Source organism: Lagenorhynchus albirostris, chromosome 7 (assembly GCF_949774975.1).
Source record: "Lagenorhynchus albirostris chromosome 7, mLagAlb1.1, whole genome shotgun sequence".
NCBI lineage: Eukaryota > Metazoa > Chordata > Mammalia > Artiodactyla > Delphinidae > Lagenorhynchus > Lagenorhynchus albirostris.
The window spans coordinates 13,722,178-13,744,374 of NC_083101.1; the positions used below are offsets into that span (position 1 = coordinate 13,722,178).

The following is a 22,197-nucleotide window of genomic DNA, read 5'->3' on the forward strand; positions in this document are numbered from 1 at the left end:
CTATGGTTTTGGAAAAAAAGATTATTTTGAGCTAGAAAGTGATTTCTATTAAGAGGTAAGAAGGTATTACCATGTGGATAACAATTTTAAAAGATAACACAAAAATAAGGTGTCTATAGGTGCGTGGGTTTATCTCTGGGCTTTCTATCCTGTTCCGTTGATCTATATTTCTGTTTTTGTGCCAGTACCATAATGTCTTGATTACTGTAGCTTTGTAGTATAGTCTGAAGTCTGGGAGCCTGATTCCTCCAGCTCCATTTTTCTTTCTCAAGATTGCTTTGGGGCTTCCCTGGTGGCGCAGTGGTTAAGAATCTGCCTGCCAATGAAGGTGACATGGGTTTGGGCCCTGGCCCGGGAAGATCCCACACACCATGGAGCAACTAGGCCTGTGTACCACAACTACTGAGCCTGCGCTCTAGAGCCCACGAGCCACAACTACTGAGCCTGCGTGCCACAACTACTGAAGCCTGCATGCCTAGAGCCCGTGCTCCGCAACAAGAGAAGCTACTGCAATGAGAAGCCCGTGCACCGCAACAAAGGGTAGCCCCCGCTCGCTGCAACTAGAGAAAGGCTGCGCGCAGCAACAAAGACCCAATGCAGCCAAAAATAAATAAATAAAAAATAAATTTAAAATTAGAAAAAGGGCTTCCCTCGTGGCGCAGTGGTTGAGAGTCTGCCTGCCAGTGCAGGGGACACGGGTTCGAGCCCTGGTCTGGGAGGATCCCACATGCCACGGAGCAACTGTGCCCATGAGCCACAACTACTGAGCCTGCGAGTGTGGAGCCTGTGCTCCGCAACAAGAGAGGCCGCGATAGTGAGAGGCCTGCACACCGCGATGAAGAGTGGCCCCCACTCGCCGCAACTAGAGAAAGCCCTCACACAGAAATGAAGACCCAACACAGCAAAAATAAATAAATAAATTAATTAATTAAAAAAAAGAAAATTAAAAAAAAAACTTCTTAAAAAAAAAGATTGCTTTGGCTATTTGGGGTCTTTTGTGTTTCCATACAAATTGTGAAATTTTTTGTTCTAGTTCTGTGAAAAATGCCAGTGGTAGGTTGATAGGGATTGCATTGAATCTGTAGATTGCTTTGGGTAGTATAGTCATTTTCACAATGTTGATTCTTCTAATCCAAGAACACGGTATATCTCTCCATCTGTTTGTATCATCTTTAATTTCTTTCATCAGTGTCTTATAGTTTTCTGCATACAGGTTTTTTGTCTCCTTAGGTAGGTTTATTCCTAGGTATTTTATTCTTTTTGTTGCAATGGTAAATGGGAGTGTTTCCTTAATTTCTCTTTCAGATTTTTCATCATTAGTGTATAGGAATGCAAGAGATTTCTGTGCATTAATTTTGTATCCTGCTACTTTACCAAATTCATTGATTAGCTCTAATAGTTTTCTGGTAGCATCTTTAGGGTTCTCTATGTACAGTATCATGTCATCTGCAAACAGTGACAGCTCTACTTCATCTTTTCCAATTTGGATTCCTTTTATTTCTTTTTCTTCTCTGATTGCTGTGGCTAAAACTTCCAAAACTATGTTGAATAACAGTGGTGAGAGTGGACAACCTTGTCTTGTTCCTGATCTTAGAGGAAATGGTTTCAGTTTTTCACCATTGAGAATGATGTTGGCTGTGGGTTTGTCAATATATGGCCTTTATTATGTTGAGGTAAGCTCCCTCTATGCCTACTTTCTAGAGGGTTTTTATCATAAATGGGTGTTGAATTTTGTCGAAAACTTTTTCCACCTGCATGCTTTTATTCACACCTTCTCCCTGGAACTGTCTTCCTCTATCTCCTACTGGCATATTTTGCATCCTCCAGGTCTTAGTTTTAAAAACTATTCTGAGAAGCCTGCCCTGACTCTACCCTCCCCAGGTTGGACACTTCTCAGGGATGCTATGATGCCACCCTGCACCTCTGACGCAGTCCTCATCACAGAGGGAGTTGGAAAATGTGATCAAATAGCTTGGCTGTCTGTCTTCTCCACTAAAGTTTTGCGAAAGCAGAAACCGCATCTATCTGTATTACCACTGGATCCCAAGAGCTCAGCATCACTAAAAGCTCTTAATTAACATCCAAAGTTGTGAATGAATTATAAGTACTTTAAACATTTCCCCAAACAGTATATTTATATAATGACTTCCCTTTGCATTATTTATATTTTTTAATGATTCCAAAACATCAACTTCTGGGTAACAAATGTTGAGTTAGGGGGATCCGAAACAAATAAAAATCTACCATTTCTCAAGTATTGGATCAAACCATATGAAACTGTTGTTTTTATAAGTCAAAATGGACTAACATCAATTTCAAATGGTTGAACATACAGGCTCATGCCCTAACATTATCATGTTAGGCTATTTCATACCTTCCTCTTCCCTTCAAACCTCCCATACTCCTTCTATTTTCTTTTTTTTCTAATCTTTTTTTTTAAATTAATTTTTATTGGAGTATAGTTGCTTTGCAATGTTGTACTCCTCCTATTTTCTTTCTCAGCTGATGACCTCTTATTTTATTGAGAAAACAGACCCCACCAGTGGGAACTTCCTCATCTTCCTACCACCAAGGCAACAAAACTACCCATACCTATACACATCTTCTCTCCCTTCTGATGGAGAAAGTGTCCCATCCCTCTTATCAATAGACAATCTTTCCTTTTTTTTTCTAATCTCATCTCCTGTCTTCTCAAGGACCAAAAGAACTAAGGCACGATTTGTCTCTCCACTCCCCTCTTGAATATTTTCTGTTGCTTTGAGGTTTACTGCACTTGCTTCTCCATTTCCTGGTTGGAAGCTACTGGTGAAATTTTTTAAAACTTACTTTAAAAAATTCATTTATTAGGTACTAGGGGAGGAAACTGTGGGAGGCAATTTCAAATCTTTACCCAAATGTCTCCCTCCATTCAGTCTTCAATCTATAATCTAGCATTTGTCCCAGCCACTCCTTAACTGCTCTTGTCAAGCTCATCAGGATGTTGTCAATCTAAAGCACTTCTCTGTGCTCATTTTTCTTCTTCATGTCTCAGCAACATTCAGCATAGCTGACCACTTTCTCTTTTGAAATCTTCTCTGGGCTTCTGCAACCTACTATTTCCTGGTTTTCTCCTACCTTGCTGGCCTCTCTTTCTCAGTTTTCTTAACTGGCTCCTCTTCATGCTCTTCCAAACCCCTGCCTGAGTGAGCTAGTTGATTCCGGTGGAATTAAATATTATTTTTATGCTGATGAATCCCAAATTTATATCTCTAGGACAGATCTCTTGAACTCCAGACTCATATTTCTGATTCTGTTCTTGGTTATCTCACAGACATTCAAACTCAACATTCTGAGTTCTCCCATTTTCCAAAACAATACTACCATCCAACCACTTACTCAAGCCAGAAGCTTGGGGATTATCCAATTCATTAGAAAGTGCTGCTGATGCTACTTCCAAAGCTGATCCGTCTATTCCACATCTACCACCTAAATACAGGCCACCAACATTTCTAAGGCAATATAGCCTTCTAACATGTCCCTTTATCTCTATTTTGCCCTGCTTCAAATCATTCTCCATCCAGCATCAAAAATAATCTTAATATACAAACCCCCGCTTAAAAGTTGTCAGTGGCTTTCCCAAGGCCCTGTGCCATCTCTCCCCTCCCCATCTCTCCAAACTTTCACCTGGGCTATCCTCCAGTCATACTGATCTTCTTTCTGTCTCTTAACTCACCAGGGTCTTTCCAATCTCAAAGTACAAGCTGCTCCCTCTCCCTCAGGCCTTTCTTCACATGACTAATCCTCTCCTGCCTTTGCCTTCAGCTTATATGTCACTTCCTCAGAGAGCCATTCCTTTATACCACTTTCCAAAAAGGGGGTTCTCCTCTGTTACTTTATCTGGGTTTACTTGTTTTTTTGTCTATCTTCTCCACTAAAACACAAGCTGCACGAAGGCCAGTACCTTATGTCTTGATCACCATTATATCTTTAGTGCCAGATACAGTGCCTGGCTCACAGTACATGCCTAATGAATATTTGCTGAGTTCATTGATTTATGATGCCATTGTCTATGCAAATTTTTTTTTTTTTTTTTTTTTCCGGTACGCGGGCCTCTCACTGTTGTGGCCTCTCCCGTTGCGCAGCACAGGCTCCAGACGCTCAGGCTCAGCAGCCATGGCTCATGGGCCCAGCCGCTCCACGGCATGTGGGATCCTCCCAGACTGGGGCACGAACCCGCGTCCCCTGCATCAGCAGGTGGACTCTCAACCACTGTGCCACCAGGGAAGCCCATATGCAAATTTTAATAGCATTATAAAGTTCATAATAAATATTTTTTTTCTGGATAATTTCTGAAATAAATTCCTCTCCCACCCAAATTTAGTTTTTTAAAAATATGTCACCTCACCTAAACTGAATCTCTCAAAAGCTTCCTGTCTGTCCTGAGTGGTTACTGGCTGACCTTCCAAACTTTCCAGTGAACGGAGGTGAAAAATGGTGAACTGGAGGTAATGAGGAAGGGTCACAACTGGATTTTCAGCTAGAATCACAGAAGTCAAATCTTGAAGGGGTTTCAATTTGCTTACATCTTGGAGCTGAAATGATAGGTAACATTATAATTAGTATAATTGAATTTAAAAATCATAAACATCAAGATGTTAAAAAAATAAAAATAAATAAATAAAATAAAAATCATAAACATACCTAAGGGAAGTAATAAATCAAGGAAATTGCTATTAACATGGCAAGGAACCTATTCATGAAACCTATTATCCAAAAGTAGTGATTTGAAGGGCAGAAGAGAAAGGAGTATTTGAGAATCTAAAATGTATTAAGGGCAGTATTAGGCATTTTCCATATACCATTTTATTGACTCCTCACAAAAACCTATGATATAAGAACCATCTTAATTTTCTAGATGATGAAACTGAGGTTCAAAGAATTTAGGTGACTTGCTCAAAGCTCAGAGGTTATATGTTAATGAAATAGGATTTGAATTCAAGACTGTGAAACTCTAATCCTATTATCTTTTCAGTATGCTGATTGAACAAATCAAAAATATAAATGGCTATAAAAAAGGAGTTTGGTAAATCTTCAGGTAACAGTTATACTTGATAGTTAAAAGAAATAAGGATATGTAGAGACACTCACGGTTCTGAATAAGATTTTTACATTTACCCAAAGAGGGATTTTAAAAGGTTGAGAAACACTACTACCAATAGCTAGTATAAATAAATCTCTCCCAAGTGGATGTGCACTCTTACTGAAGCCAATGTCAAATATGAACTGGGATGAGAAGGTCTTACAAAATTAGAAATAATAATAAATATTTATTAAATGATTTTCCTGTTAACAGTCCTATCTAGGGATCAACTACTTTTGGAACATGTGTGGCAAATTTTAAATAGATTCATGGCTACCTCCTCCCATCACCCCATAAGCTCCAAGAGCTCCAAGGTGATGCTGTGTAACATGGCGTGGGGCTTGGGCTGTGAGGCTCTTGGGCTGTCACAGTGAAATGGTAGAGTCACCTTACCAGATCTTTATAAAGATGAAATGAGAAAGCATAAACATTGCACAGCATTAAACAAATGTTATTTATTATTATTGGCTTCTACTGGTGAAAGTTTAAAATACTAAATTACTCTAATGCTGTATTCCTTATAGTTTTTAAAGTATTTTCACATCTATCATTTCATCTGAGCCCCATACCACTTCTGAAAGAAGGCAGGGCAGGGACTGTTTTCTCTAATTTAAATAGTGAGTTTTAGAGAGATGAAAGATTCTCCAAAGGTCACAGAAGCAAAGTCTAGACCCATATTGGAAGTCACATCTTTTATTTTCTATTCTAAGACTTAAATTCTTTAAATTATAGCAGGATTGTACCAATTTTAATACAGATTTAAGTAAATTAATGTTTTTACTTTTCAATGCTTATTGAATATCTAACTGTATAAATATCACAAGGAAATCATAAAATATACTCCAGAGAAAAATACACATCATTATTAGCTTATGTGAACCACGAAAACAAAGTTGCCCTACTATATAAAGCTAGTGATTAACACTTCTTGTAACACCTAACACTATAATCAAGATTAATTCAGATTAATTCACAAGTTTGAAAAAAAAGAACTCTGCTCTAGCCATTCAGTGACATGGATTCGGGCACAAGTTGAATGACTTTGGGTAAGAGAGTTACCCTCTCTGAGACTTTACTTGAAAATGGGATAAGACAATGGTACCTAACTCACAGAATTATAAAAATAATCCCTGCACTGTCTCCTTAACAAGAGTATTTTGAGGCTCAAATGAAATGAAAGATGGGAAAATGCTAAGAGGTCAACTTTTAGCTACCATGGAACCATGCAAAACCAGGACTGCCTATATTTAATTACCATAGAGAATACTAGCTTATGTCTGAATTTGATGTTTTGTCAAAGAACCAAAGACATTAGAAGAAGTCCCATTTTAAAAAAAACTTAGATTTTAATTTTTTGCTTCAACAAATCCAAAAATTTTTTAAATATTCTTGCTACTTTGAATAACTTACCGATGATATCTTGTTGCCTTTCAGATTGAGGACTCGCAAACATCTTAACTTCTTCCCTAACCATACTGGAATATGTTCAATTTCATTTCCCGCAAGGTTTAGCTTTTGCAGATTATGCATATTTTCTATACCTTCAATTTTGCTGGAAACCAAAGGGTAAAATCAAACTTAGTAATAAGTACAATGATAGTGCCCCTCCATTGTATTTTAAGAATAAACAGGCTTGGTTTTATGTGGAGTTACTTTCCATAATTATAATTTATAAATGAGAATTTAAAAAGAGTGGCTAAAAACAAATTTACCAGAACAGCTCTGGTAAACTCTTCATTACTGTCTGTGCCCAGGAATCCTACCTATCTTACTATCAGACTTTAAGATCCCACAACACAGAAGAGTCTGTCTGTAGCATTCTCACTAACCACTGCGAAGACTACTAGTGGACAGCAAGGGGAGAGCTAGAAAGTTCAACAGCACACACTGTGCTATGTGCTACAGCCTGCATAAGAACAAGATGTCCTTAACTATTACCTTAAATCATCACCAAAAGATTAGCTATGCCAGCAGGATATGGCTGCCACTTTGAGCTGGTGGACCCCCAGAATGATACTGTATTTATGAACAAAAATATTTTAATCAGAATATTTAAATTAATAAAACATTATCACCCATATTGATGAATTTTCATTGATGAAATACTTTCCCAAGTTGATTCCAATTTAATTCCTTGGTCAATTCTTTATAGTGGGCAAATATTTCCAAGCTTCTTTATTTTCAGTTTTATTTTGCTGAAATTATTTTCATCAGGATCAATTTTTTTATACACACTTTATATTAAGGATTTGATTCATTAATCACTTTTTTTCCCATTTCATTTTTGCCATATTAGAGGTTCTGCTACTGTTAGTTGTTTTGTTCTCTGGCCATTATATATACCAAGTCTTATGTGGAGGGAAAATACATAGATATAAAGATATTCAAGATTTGATAATTGTATCATTTTGCCTATAACAAGTTTTCTATGTGCATTTTTAGCAACTGTCAGTTTTATTATGTTTATTTCTCAGAGTAATATATATTATGAAGTGGAAACAAGATAGTGTGTATTTATTACAGCAATGAGCAAAGAACATTAGGATAAATACATAGGCTCAAAACAGGTTGAAATATCTTTAGGATCAAAATGACAGGATTAAAACATTCTGCTTCATGCCACCTTTTTTAATGAAATAAGGCAGTTAATCAGATTACATCTGGGAAAACTTCCTGTCAAAAATGGAATTAAGATAAAATTTGGTACTCAAAAAATGTATCTCCTTCTTTGTTAATGACAGACATTATTCTGTACTTTAGTAATGCCCAAATATGGCAGCTATCATATGTGAAGGGCTAGACTACAAATGAATAAGAATCAAAGTGCCTGATCTTTCAAAGGATTCTTTCAGTAACACAGCAGCATTAATCTACCTCTTTAACAAAGATGACGACCCTGCAGTGCCACCCAAAGAAGTATTTACTTACCAGATTTTGTTATATGATAAGTTGAGCTCACGTAATTTCAACAGCTTGTCTACCTTCTCAATCTTCCCTATTAGATTATGGCTGAGATTCAGTATTTCAAGTTTAACACATTTTTCCAAATTTTCGATATACTAATTGGAAACAAATGAATAAATACTTTATATAACAGATGCCTCGACATAAGCACGACATATAAGCATGTGCTGATCAGTCACCGGAGACTAAGCCTTTACTGCTTCCCCGGAAAATCCTCTGGTGTGGCTCTCCTCGGCCAGGAGTGGCCACTCTCTCCAGGTCGCCAAACTCTCCTTGCCCCTCAGCGGACAACACTTCCTACGCACTAAGAAACTGAGGACTATCCAATGAGAATTTCCCCATCAATCCTTTTCTCCACCTCGTCTTTTCTATGCCTCTCCCTTTCTCCCCTCTTCAAAGTTCAACTAGGTACTTACGCTCTTGCATAACCTTACCCATCTCTTCTCCTTGTGTTCCTGTATCTCCAATCTCTTTCTCTCTCCTGGATCTTCCCCTCAAGTTTAAAAACAGTCACTTTTCAACAGATATTCATTTCCCACTCACTACATGTCAGATGTGGCGCCGGGCAATGGCGGTATACTGGTGAACCAGACAATTTCCCTGCTGCAGGAGCCTATGTTCAACATGCTCAGTCTCCTCTATATAATACAAATCACCTCACTCCCAACTTGCTTCCTACCAAGCTTTCATTTTATCACTCTTATTTGCCACCATGTTCTCATAAAAGTTGTGAATATTTGCTCACTCTGAGGCCTTCCATTCACTATTATTCTATTGGCAAGGCAATATATCTTCCACCCTTACTATGTATTCGAAAAGTTCTCTCCAAGATCACCATTCATTCATCCATTGCAACAAATATTTATCAAACATGGATTGATTATGTGTCAGGAGCTGTTCTAGGTACTGGAAATATGGAAAAACAGTGGTGAATAAGGAAAACAAGGTTCTTGATTTCATTCACAGGGGAAGCCAATAAACAAATAAAGAAACAAAATTTTTAGGCACTGAAGCATACTAACAAGAAAATAAAGGTAACGTGATGTGACAGAGTGCAAGGCACCAAGAGGGCAGATTTTGTCTGCTGTGTTCACTACTATAGTACTAGTGCCTGGCACATGGTAGGTGCTAAATAAATATCTATTGAGTGAAAGAATGAGAGGCAGTGACTGAGGAGAAGGTGGCTAACTGCAATTGGGTTAAGAGAAGGCTTCACAGAGAGAGGAAGTGCATGGAGTTGAGACCCTAATAATAAGCCAGTTGTGTGAACATCTGGGGACAGAGAATACCAGGCAGAGAAAAAAATGCAAAGACCCTAAAAGAATGAACCTGGTTGGTTTAAGAAATAGAAGGAAGGGCTTTTTAAACTGCCAGATCAAATAACTTCTTCCAAGTTTTCATCCTATTTGCTGATTTGGTGACATTTTATAGCATATCCTTTCTGCCTGACATTCTCTCAACTTTGGCCCCCGTTCATCATACTCTTGGATCTTCTATTCCAACAGCCCCTTCGGACTTTTTCACTGGGTCTGTCTCTCCCACGTGCTCACTCTCTTTCTCTGATTCCCTCTCACTATTTCTCCTCTTAATCCTAGGCATTCTTCACACTAAGCTCTAAATTCCCAGAGATCAGAAACTAAGCTTATTGACTTCTGTATCTATTCCCACAGCCTAACATAATGCCTGGCATATAATAACCACACAGTAAAGATTTACTAACTTGATATTTCATTTTCACACCCTTTAAACTCCAGGATGTCTCCTTTTTTCCTTTTTAATTACACAAGACATAAATATATTCTAATAAAAATTTCAAACAAAACATAAAAAGCTCTCTTCATCAGGTCTGCAGGCCCCCATAAAAAATCTCACTGCTCAAAAAGTAACCATTGTTAAGAGGCTGGTGTATATACACATACATATACATATGTATACATATAGGCCTTTCTATTCATTTACATCTATATATACATAGATAGAAAAACAGAATTTTAAAAAATATATTTTAAGACCTTGCTATACAAAATATTTTAGAATTTGTTTGTTGCATTTAAATATACTGGAACATTTCCCCACATTAATACATAGAGTTCTGGGGTTTTTTGGGTTTTGTTCTTGTCTTTTAAGAAACTTGATAGTATTTCATGGTATATTGCACCATAATTTTTTTAAGCAATCCCCTATTGACAGACATTTGTTTATTTCCAATTTTTCCATCTTAAATAATGCTTAATAAACATGACTATTCAGACAATTTTGGATACGTGTGCAAATATTAATAGATATCAAGGAGTAGAACTGCTGTGTTGGTGAGTATAAACTCAGTAAGTATAAACTCGATTGCTGGATCGAACAAATACATTTGAAATTTTGATAAATACTATCAAACTGTTTTCCTAAAATGCTGTACTAATCTATACATCCACTAAGACCATATGAGAATACCCATTTCTCACACCTTTCTGAACACTGAAATAATCTTTTTAATGATTGTCCATCAGACATACAAGATGGAAAATGGCATCAAACTATTGTTCTATTTCACATCTCTTTGACACGAATGAAATTGAACATATTTTCATGTTAACATTAGCCATTTATAATATTTTTGTGAACAAACTGTTCATATCCTTTGCACATTTTCCATTTAGCTGTCTCCTTCTACTGAACTGTAGGTGCTCTATATATTATGTGGATATTGTTACATATGCTGGAAACACTATCTGCCAACTTGTTGTTTTGCTTTAACTTTTTAAAAGATATCGTTCATTAAACACAACTTTTTAAGTTTTTTAAGTAAGCTAAATCTGTCAATATTTTTCTTTGTGGTATTAGGGTTGGTGTTTGCTTAGAAAGGCCTTCCCAACTCTAAGATTTAAAAATATATTCTATATTCTTTCCTAATAATTTTATAGCACTTTTGTTGGTTGATTTTTGTTTCATTTTCATTAAGATTTTCAATCTTCTGGAATTAATTTTTGTGACTAATGTAGTAGGCATCTACGTTTATATTATTTCCAGTTAAAAAATTAAGTTGTCTATTACAATGTGCTCATGTTGTATAGTTTATGAATAAAGTAGTGAACAGTCTAGAGCAGGGATCCGCAAACTTCTGTAAAAGGCCAAATAGTAAATATTTTTGGCTTTGTGAGATAGTCTCTTTGACAACCGCTTACCTCTGCCATTGTAGTGCAAAAACAGCCACAGACAATATGTAAACAAATGAGTGTAGCTCTGCTCCAATAAAACTTTATTAACAAAAATAGGCAGTAGGCCCAATGTGGCCTACAGGCTGTAGTTTGCGGACTCATTCTAGAGAGAATCAATAATGTGTAGAATAATAGGAGCTTATGAATTTGAAGATGTCACACTTCTGATGGAGAACTTTCACTAGAAACAATAAAAGATCTGCAACAAATTCGGTGACATTAGGGTGCTGTAAATCTAATATACTCTTTTAAAAAAATTTTAAAGCACATAAAAATTAAAAACAATGTGTGTATTCAGAAATGTTGGTAACCTACCCTAAATTTCTTGCCACCATCTTTAGAAAGTGAAAGGTTCAGAGATTTTACCAAGGCCAAATTGTCCTGTTTAGTAAGTTTTTTAACCAGGGCCTCGGTAATATATCGAATTCCTTCATGTGAATCAGCTTCTGAAATTACACAAACAGATCATTATCAGTAGAGGAAGACATGAATACTTTGAAAAACAAATCGTCTTGATGTTATATAACAAAAAAAATTTTTAAAGCAATGCAAATGTAAAAACAGCTGGCTAGTTCTATTTGCAATGTTTTAATAATAATATTTTACTTTATGTAGCATTTCATAATAATGACAATAACAGTTATACTCTATAAATATTAATTGTGTGCAAGCTTTGTGCTGAATACTTTACATTTAAAAATATAATCTGGGGACTTCCCTGCTGGCGCAGTGGTTAAGAATCTGCCTGCCAATGTAGGGAACACAGGTTTGAGCCGTGGTCTGGGAAGATCCCACATGCTGCAGAGCAACTAAGCCCGTGTGCCACTACTGAGCCTGTGCTCTAGAGCCCGCGCTCCACAGCTACTGAGCCCGCGTGCTGCAACTGCTGAAGCCCGCGCGCCTAGAGCCCATGCTCTGCAACAAGAGAAGCCACCGCAATGAGAAGCCCGCTCCCCGCAACTAGAGAAAGCCTGCGCGCAGCAATGAAGACCCAACGCAGCCAAAAATAAAATTAATTAATTAATTTTAATTTGTACAACAAACTTTTGGGATAGAAATTACTGTTCCCCTTTATAAAAGAAATTATAATAATTTATTCAAGATCTTGCAGCTAGAAATGTGCAAATCTAGGACTTGAACCTAGGCAGATGAATCTAAAATTTATACTTTTAATTATATGCAGCAGAGGTTTTTAGCAGTATTTTAATGTTAGCTATTTTAAAATATATATATATTGGCATTATTTAGTTGTTTGTTTTTTAAAATTCTAATCTGAAGTTCAAAAACACTGGAATTCTTAAAAATCCTCTTGTGGTGCTCCAAGGACAATGGTGCTTCAAGGACAAAGAATGACCCTCCTTCAAAAAGTTTCAGCGTTATACCCCCTACCGACTCTTTTTGCGGTACGCGGGCCTCTCAATGCCGTGGCCTCCCCCGTCGCGGAGCACAGGACACGCAGGCTCAGCGGCCACGGCTCACGGGCCCAGCCGCTCCGCGGCATGTGGGACCCTCCCGGACCGGGGCACGAACGCATGCCCCCGGAATCAGCAGGCGGACTCTCCACCACTGCGCCACCAGGGAAGCCCCCCCTACCGACTCTTAATCGCCTTCCCTACCATGTTGCCATGGTTACGAAATTCCTGAGCCCACCTGGGCAACGCCCGCCTGGACTACCGGGCCTGTCCCAAATAAGGAAAGGCATCTGCCCTTTCCCACTCCCACCCTATAGAAGGAAGGTATATGTGCCTCGACCAATCAGTAAATGAAATTTTCACCTCGGACCATTCCTTTGTTTTCTGGCTATAAAAGTTGATCAATAGCACATGTTTGGGCCCGACTCTCCCAGACTACTAGGAAGTCGGCCCGCTGTTCTGGCAGCAACCCTTCCCTCTAATAAATTCTATCTTCTTTACATTCTGCCTTGAGTCTGGAAATTCTTTTCCAACCCACGTTCAGATGACACCTCTTTTCCTATTTCTTTTTTATGGTAGGAAACTCAAATTTGTTGCTCTTTTAAATATAGAGGATCATAACACAGTTTATAGAGATAAAGTACTAACTTAATGGATAGCACACCCTATCTTAAGACCTTCCTGGATATTGCAGTCACAGCTTGTTAAAGCCATGTTAGTATAGCACAGGGAACTCTACTCAGTACTCTGTAATGGCCTATATGGGAAAAGAATCTAAAAAAGAGTGGATATATGTATATGAATAACTGATTCATTTTGCTGTACACATGAAACTAACACAACATTGTAAATCAACTATACTCCAATTTAAAAAAATATTTTTAAAAAAGCTATGTTAAATTCTGCAAAACCATCCAAAAAAAAGAGAAAATTGCCTCTTGGTTCTTTCTTTATGAATCAAAGATAATTAATCCTGGGTTCAGATCCAGGCTGTGGGCCAAAGTTTCCCGATGATTACTCATAATAAGTTAATATTACATTTATTTTGGTTCAAAATAAAATAATTTTTAAAATTTGGGCCATTCTAGGAAAGAACATATTCTAAAATATTAACCAAATTAGAAATAACAGGGCTTCCCTGGTGGCGCATTGGTTGTGAGTCCGCCTGCCAATGCAGGGGACACGGGTTCGTGCCCCGGTCCAGGAGGATCCCACATGCAGTGGAGTGACTGGGCCCGTGAGCCATGGCTGCTGAGCCTGCGCGTCCGGAGCCTGTGCTCCGCAACAGGAGAGGCCACAGCAGTGAGAGGCCCGCGTACCACAAAAAAAAAAAAAATTAGAAATAACAATGTACCAACTGGCAGCAAGGGTACAGTCAACTCAAGGCTGATAATGTTTATTAATAAACACTGGTCAATATTCATGTCAACAGAGTTTGATGACTGTGATTTCATGACTTAGCAAAGAAATCACATAGTTTTCTTTCACACTTAATCACATTATAGATTCCCAGACTAACAGAATGCTTTTAAGAAAAAATAAAAACCTTGGTGGAAGAGGGAAGAGATATGGGAACATATGTATATGTATAACTGATTCACTTTTTTATAAAGCAGAAACTAACATAATGTATATAAATGTCAAACCACTATGTTGTACACCTGAAACCAATACTGTACTATACTTCAGTTACAAAAAGAAAAATAAAAACTCTGCTATATACTAATTAAAAAAAAAAAAACCTTGGTGGAACATTTATATGTCCCTTATGTGGAAATTAGTCCATTCACAGATTGCTAATAAGCAGACTGGAATAGCCCAGGGGTGGATAGCATTTTTATACTGAATTAAGGCACTCCATTCTGAAGTGAACAGATATGCCCTCCCCCCAGCCAAGGATTATGGTAAATTTGGCATATGAGCTTTAAGGCACTCTCCCACCACAGGAAATAAAGCTTCCTCTTTCAGGAAACTCCCTTCTCCTACCGCTTTTAGACATCTTCACCCTCACCCAGAAGCCTCCATCCCCCCACTGTCCCTACACAATTTCTGTCAATAAAAATCAATGGTTCAAGTTAGTAGTTGGATATATGTTACATTTGGACCAAAAATGTAAGTTGAATATTTTCCATCTGTACTTAAGAGTATTTGGTGAAATTCTTAGATTAAAAGCAATACCTTGATGGTCTTGGTAGTCCAAAAGCATAGGGTTTTCACCTATAATCTCAACTTGCTCATACCACTGTCTTCCAGAATGAAAAGGTAGAGTCTCGGATCCACTTAAAGGTGAAAGTGACCTAGATCTCATATTGGACGTAACAGATGATGGACTAGGAGAGTGAGATGATGGTGGCGTCTTTGCTTTGGAAATTTTTTGCTGAGGACCTTTCTTCATTGCAAGAATAAAGCCAGGTATCCATCAAAACCTGTAAGAGTTTCCAGTATATTTAACAAGGTTAATTTTTAGAGCTATCAAAACTATTTATTTCTAGAATTTTCAAGACTACAGAAGTTATAGATGCTAGAACCCAAACTACTCCAAGCTGATGGGAGCAGACACTATTTCAGACATTGCTGATTACTTTACCAGAGGGAAGAGACCTCTAGAGGGTCTGTACTGACACATACTCCAGCCAGAAGCCTTACCTGTCATTACGGTTCTCAATTTATTGGACCAAACTTGTCACAATGTCTCTTCTACCCATAAGGGGTCCTAGATTGAAGGAAGGTGGACTTACTTGGCAACCAGCAGTATTTCATACTGATGAGCAGTCTCTCCTTCCTGAAACAGTTTCTTCCTTTGGCTTCTGGGACGCCATCCTCTCCTATCCTTCCGTCTCCCTGGCCACTCCTTGGCCTCCTTTGCTGGCCAAGGCTCTCCTATTCAATCTTTAAATGTCAGAGCTCCTCAAGTCTCTTCTGGTCTTTCTAATCTTAATTTAGACAATCTAATGAACACCCATGGTTCCCAACGCCACCTGTATACTAATATTTATATTTTCAATCCAACCTTTCTCCGAGTTCCAGACTCCTATTCCCAACTGCTACCTGACATCTCATTGGCATCCTGAATCAACATGTCCAAATTGAATTTATCATTTCTCTCATTCCTCCCTCGTTTTCCTCCCACCCTGTTCCTCCTCCAGTGTTCCCTAACTATGAACAATGCTCTTGGGAATAAGACAGAAACCTGGGAGTCATTCTTGATGCTTCCCTTTCCCTTTTTCCCATAACCAAACAATCACCAAGTTTTGTCAATTCTACCTCCTAAATATCTCTCAAAATAGTCCATTCTTTCCATCTCCACTGTCGTCTACTCTAATCCACGCCCTCATCAAACTACTAATAATAGCTTCTAACTGATCTGTCTACAAGCTCTTGCCTTCCTCCTCCATCACTACATTGCAGCCAGACTGATCTATTTTAAAAGTTAATCTGTCTGTAATAAATGAAATATTTACCATGACCTATGAGGTCCCCCATAATACAGCCTTGTCTCTAGCCTCACATCTGTCACTGGTTCCCTCAACTCTGTGGCTCCAGCCACACGGACCTCTACATCTAATTTCTTCTGCTATAAATGCTTGCCCTCAGTCTTGTCTTTTCGTTTTTTAAAACTCTTCAGAAATTCTCTCCATATAATCTGGATTTTAACCCTAATCAGATATATGATTTGCAAAAATTTTCTCCCATTCTGTGGTTTCCTTTTTACTCTGTGATATTGTCTTTTGATGCTCATTTAAAACTTTTTAAGAAGTCCTATTTGTCTATGTTTTCTTTTGTTGCCTGTGCCTTTGGTGTCATATCCAGGAAATCACTGCCAAATCCAATGCCATGAAGCTGTTGCCCTATGCTTTCTTCTAAGAGATTTATAATTGTAGCTCTTACATTTAGGTCTTTGATCTATTTTGAGTTAATTTTTGTATATGGTGTTAGGTAAAGGTCCAAATTCATTCTTTTGCATGTGGATATCCAGTTTTCCCAGCATGATTTTTGAAGACTTCCCTTTCCCCATTGAATGATCTTGGTACCCTTGTCAAAAATCATTTGACCAGATTCCTTTACTTTTTATGTAAGAAAATTAAGGCCCAGAATGGTAAATGACTTGGTCAGACACAATGCTAGCTGGCATTAGTTCTCCTCTCAAATTAATTTGTAAGTCAAATCACATAATTAATCCAGTAGAATATAAGTTCCATGAAAGTAGTTCCAGGCCTAGAACAGAGCCTAAAAGATAGTAGATAATTACTACTTATGGAATGAATTATTCACAAAGAACCTGGAACCAATAAAATGCTATTTAGTACTTCAGCCATAGGATATCTTCATGAGTAGTATTAGTTCTCAATACCAAGAGCCCTAACTTACAAGTTAGGTTTATGAAAAAAAGATTTTCATGTTATACAATTGCTCTTATAAGTACATTGCATAAACTATAAATTTGACAAACTTTTAGACCAAAAAATCTTATAAGAAGCATAGGTCTTGAACAAGGCTGCATTAACAATGATTCTACTTTTGCTCAATATCCACAATCTCCCCTACTCTCACTACTTAAAATGTGAAGATAAAACACAAATTCTTTTTTAGAAAAGTAGTTTGCAATCCAAAGTTTTTGGATAGCTCCAATCTTAATGCCAGGGACTCCCCTGGTGGTCCAGTGGTTAAGACTCCGTGCTTCCACTGCAGGGGCCGCAGGTTTGATCTCTGATTGGGAAACTAAGATCTCACATGTTGTGTACAGCATGGCCAAAAAAAAAGAAATAATAATAATAAATCGTAGCTTTAAAAAAAAAAAACTTATTTTATTTTATTTTTTTTGGCTGTGCCGCGCAGCGTGGCAGCGTGTGGATCTTAGGGATCGAACCCGCACCCGCTGCATTGGAAGCATGAGTCTTAACCACTGGACCACCACGAAAGTCTAAAAAAAAATCTTAATGCCATATAAGTTGGTATTAGAAAGAGATATTATAGTGATTTGATGTGTGAACATCTTCATGTATAATAAATACACCTTCACAGGTATGTACATGGGTATTATTATACAGTCTGGGATTTTAAAGAAACTTATTTTTTAAATGCTTAGAACACATACAATATATGTAAAGGAGAGCTGCCATTAATATATCGAATCAATTAACCAACATTTAACAGATGTTAATACCTTTCAATGACTAGTCATTCTAGGAATGCCGATCTTGCCCAAAACATTTCTGGAATTCCTCTTTGGGTCCTGCTTTCAGAATTAATTTATAAGTCTCACAAGAAAACTAGATCTATCACTTCAACTACATTTTGTTTTTATTTTCCCAGTTTGATTATTAACTTTACCATGTGCCAAATATTGTGATAAGCTCTTGTATGTATCATCACATTAGAAGGATTAAACACAACTCTATGAAATAGGTGTTATTATCTCCCATTTTAAAGATTAAGAGGTTAAATAATTTGTTCAAAGTCCCATAACTAATTGGTTAAGCCAAGACTTGAATCCTGATCTGATTCCAAAGCCCCTGACTTCATTACCATGTCATACTGCTGACTGAGTTTTCTGGGGGCCAGATCATGTTTGATTCACTTTGTAGGGCCTAGGATAGTGCCTTAGACAAAACAGATCATAAACAAGTGCCACTAAACAACCTTGATTAATGGACGACATACACTATAAAAACTATTCCTGAAGGAAAAACAGAAAATTTAATATAGTAATAGCATCACGGAACTCATGATCTAGCTTCTTAAGGTGACTAGTTTGAAGGTAACAAAAACCTGCGAAATTTTTAAAAAGTGACTATTATTTCACAGGTATACAGTACAACATGGCCAACTACCTTGTTCCAATAGTCTAGGTCACTTTAAACTGCAAATCTATGTCTTTACTTTCTCTTTCATTTTTTCATGTCATATCATCCACATGGGTCAGAAAATCTTTCCCCCAATTCACATAACTGCTATTTATGCCATAGCCACAAGGTTTTGGGTCTTAATTTCAGAAGCGTGGTAAACAATTTTTGTCTCACCATTCTGCCAAGGCAAAAAAGTCTCTTAGTAATACTCCTCATTCTGTGTTAAGTTGCACTGGTGCTCTCTTTCTAAATAATAATATACTCAAGCTTGAGAAGAGCTAAGAGGCATGTGCTTTAATAGTATAATTTTATTCATTGCTGAATTAAATATAGTTTTCATAAAGGCAAGAGATTTAAAAGATAAAAGAGGAGAGGCACAGGGCCCAGTTCCCACTTGTATATGTCTTTCTCTATCCCATAGCATGATAGAAAATTATAAAATTAGAATGATAGTATGCTACATGTTACAGAGATATGGCTTATATATTTTTTTAGTTTCTTGGTTTAAAAAATGCACATCCTATATTTTTATGCAATGCAATTATTTTGTATCCTGCACCTTAGTCTTATCTCTAAATTCTTAAAATATTGAACCATGCTGAATGCCTCTCAGAACATCCTAATAACCAAGACTCTTTGGGCCTCACTAGAATATCATGCAGTCCTTTGTTACCTCACCTGATTAGAAAAACTCTGCCTTACTCATTTATAGAGTTAAAGAAATATATTAGAATGGATTCCAGAAATTGAAATCAACTCTTTCCTTTAATGAATTGTAACCTGAAAGATTAAATGATGGTTCCAAAGTCACAGTGCATTGCCAGACCCCCCTCCCTTGGTTGCCATAGCTCCTGTAAAGCCTGGACGTAGGATCTCATAGAACAGCTAACTCAGTGAAATGAGGTTAGGGATTTACTGTGCTTGAGAAAGGCCGGCATTATTTCAGAGACTATCACCTGGGGGTAGTAACACCTTGAACCACAATTTAAAGAGACAGATATGGATGTTGTTTGACCTAGGCTGTAGTTTGCAATAATATAAACAAAGACTAAGCAATAGAAAAGAGAAGATAGAGCTGAGACATAGGGCTAGAGTGTGTGAAGGGCAGGATAAAGAGAAAACAAAACAAGCAAAACAAGTCCAGAGCTGGAGACACACTTTGAAGGCCCAGAAGGTAGTCTGCTGAGTAAGGAAAGCTGTTGGATGATGTTATCATCAGAATCATATGACCGGGCATCCAGTCATTCTCAGACTCAGATACTTGCCTTGATCTAACAATCCCCTCCATCACAGCTTAGTAGAGACCACACCTCCACCTCTATCCAGCCTTTCCTAACATTCCTAACTTTCCACCTTCTTCTCTGATCTTTTCCAATGAGGCAGACCTCAATAATCCTCAAACCTTCCTTCTCTCTTTCCAGCCACTCCAATATGCAAATATCCATCCCCATTTCTTGACCTCCATATCTTCTCCACTGCATCCCTTAGCCCTTTAATCACATCTCAGTACTTTCCCTACAATTCGACTTCATCCCATACCCTCACCCATTTAAACACTATTACTCTCTAACTAGTCCTTTCAAATATCCTGACTCCTATTCCTCTCCAATGGCAATTCTCCATCCTGTGCTCGTCAACCTCTGCCTCCCGTCCTTCATCCTATCCTGATTGCCAAGTTCTCCCACAAATTCTGTTCCAATTCCCTAACACTGTATTAGTTTCCTCCATTTCTCTATAGTTGTTTCCAGTACCCTGACTCAACACTTCTATATCCATCTTGATTTCCCAAACTGCTCATCACAGCAAATATTCTAACATCCTAATCCATTCCAATACTCTGACTTCTAATTAACCCCTCTTCAAACAAAATAATCAAACTTCCACCCATTCCTCTTCATCTCAACCCATCTGCCTATCTACTTGCCTTTCCCTTCCAACACCCTGACATCTGTGTCCTTCTGCATCCTATTAACATCCTGAACTCTCCTCTCACATCTCTCTCCATTCTACTCAGGTACCCAAAAAACCAAGCTCCCCATCCCTTTCCAGTATTTTATTTATTCAGCCATCCAATTTTATTTGGCAACTTTTATGCACCAAGAACTGTGTTAGGCCCTAAGAATACAGGGCTGAGAAGGCAGGGTTTCTACACTCAAAACGCACAACAGGATTAGGTCTCTGCACCAAATAGCATCCTTTACAACACCTTACAATTAGAATTAAATGATTATTTGTGAAACGACTTGTTTCTCCTTCTAGAGTTTATGCTACAAGACAGTAGGGACTCTATTTGTTTATTGTTTGGTGCACAATAAATATTTGTTGAATGAGTGAAGAAAGGACTGTGCTAAGCACTCTAAAGACATTACCAAATTTAAGTTCTCGCAGATGGTGTGTAAGCTCAAAATTATTAACCTCATTGATAAGCGACAGGGTATCATTAAGAATTAAGAGCTTGGATTCTGGAACTAAGCAACCTGAGTTCAAATGTTAATTTTCCACTTTCTGTGTGACATAAGACAAATTATTTAACCTCTCTGATCCACAGTTTCATCACTTTTGAAATGGGGATGAAAACCTCACACAAGTTATTTTAAATTCTAAATCAGTTAACGCAAAGGACTAAAGGACTCAGAACTGAATCTGGCACACAGCGTACACTCGAAAGTAATTAGCGATTATTTTTTACAAACAAGAAAACATTTGCTCGGGAAGGCTAAGGACCACGCCCAAATCGCAGAGCCGGTAACACAGGTGGCCGAAGCAAGACGTGAAGCCAAGTTTTGACTTCAAAATGCACCTGTCCCTTAACGGTTATACAACAAAGTATTTGCTCTTCCCCTCCTTCAAATATTTCTTCCCAATATCCTAACTCTCATTATTCTCCATGTACCGTATTCCGCCCGATCCCAGGACGCCCGTCAGGATACCCAAACCATCCTGTACCCGTCATTCCCCGCATACACCTGGCACACCTCCTCCCTCCTCCGCTCGGTGGCGGGACCCCATCTTCCTCCACGCCGCACCCCACCCCTGACCTCCTCATTTCCCATCCAAACCTCCCTCCATCCTCCTCCTCCCCACGCCCGTTCCGGGCCCTCCCCTCCTTCCCATCCAATCCCAATTCCCCGGCACACGCCCCCGCCCCGAATCCATCCCACGCTCGGTTCAGGCCTTCCCGCTTTCGCCCCTCACCCCACCGCTCTGTCTGGATGCCGGAGAACGGCCTCCACCAGGGCCACTCACCACGGAGGAGCCGGGCCGAGCGAGCTCGCGGGCCGACGCCGGGCGGAGAGGCGCTGGTCGCTCCCTTCAGGCGCTCAGCGGTGCGGCGGCCATTTTGTTGTGTTGTGCCGGTTGCCGAGGGGCAGTGCGTGCGGCGTGGGCGGGGCCTGCTGCGGTCGAGCCCCTCCCCGGAGCATGGGGGCGGGGCCGCGCTTCCCGCCGCCTAGGACGCCAGGGCCGCGGGCGCGCAAAGGCGCGCGGGAGGCGGCGGGAGGGGAGGTTCCCTGTAGCAGCTGGCTAGAGGCCTAGCGCTTTTCTCTGAAGCGAAGCGGCAGACTCACGACCAGGCTTCGACTCGCTCCGTGGGGGCTGGGCCTGAGGACGACCTAAGGGACCGCTGTGGCGCTGTCGCCAAGCTCCTG

General features: G+C 38.8%; 1 protein-coding gene across 1 annotated transcript in view; it reads right to left on the reverse strand.

Moving 5' to 3' along the window:
* The window catches only part of CNTRL (centriolin), an 84,285-nt gene extending 62,381 nt beyond the window's left edge, over window positions 1-21,904 (reverse strand). Inside the window, exons 1-6 of the mRNA XM_060154473.1 lie at window positions 21,797-21,904; window positions 14,883-15,130; window positions 11,608-11,738; window positions 8,048-8,178; window positions 6,530-6,671; window positions 4,385-4,571 (exon numbers count right to left, since the gene is read on the reverse strand). Coding sequence (XP_060010456.1) covers window positions 4,385-4,571; window positions 6,530-6,671; window positions 8,048-8,178; window positions 11,608-11,738; window positions 14,883-15,099 — 808 coding nt within the window. The 5' untranslated portion in view covers window positions 15,100-15,130; window positions 21,797-21,904. The remainder of the gene's footprint in view (window positions 1-4,384; window positions 4,572-6,529; window positions 6,672-8,047; window positions 8,179-11,607; window positions 11,739-14,882; window positions 15,131-21,796) is intronic.
* Between the last annotated feature and the right edge of the window lie 293 nt (window positions 21,905-22,197).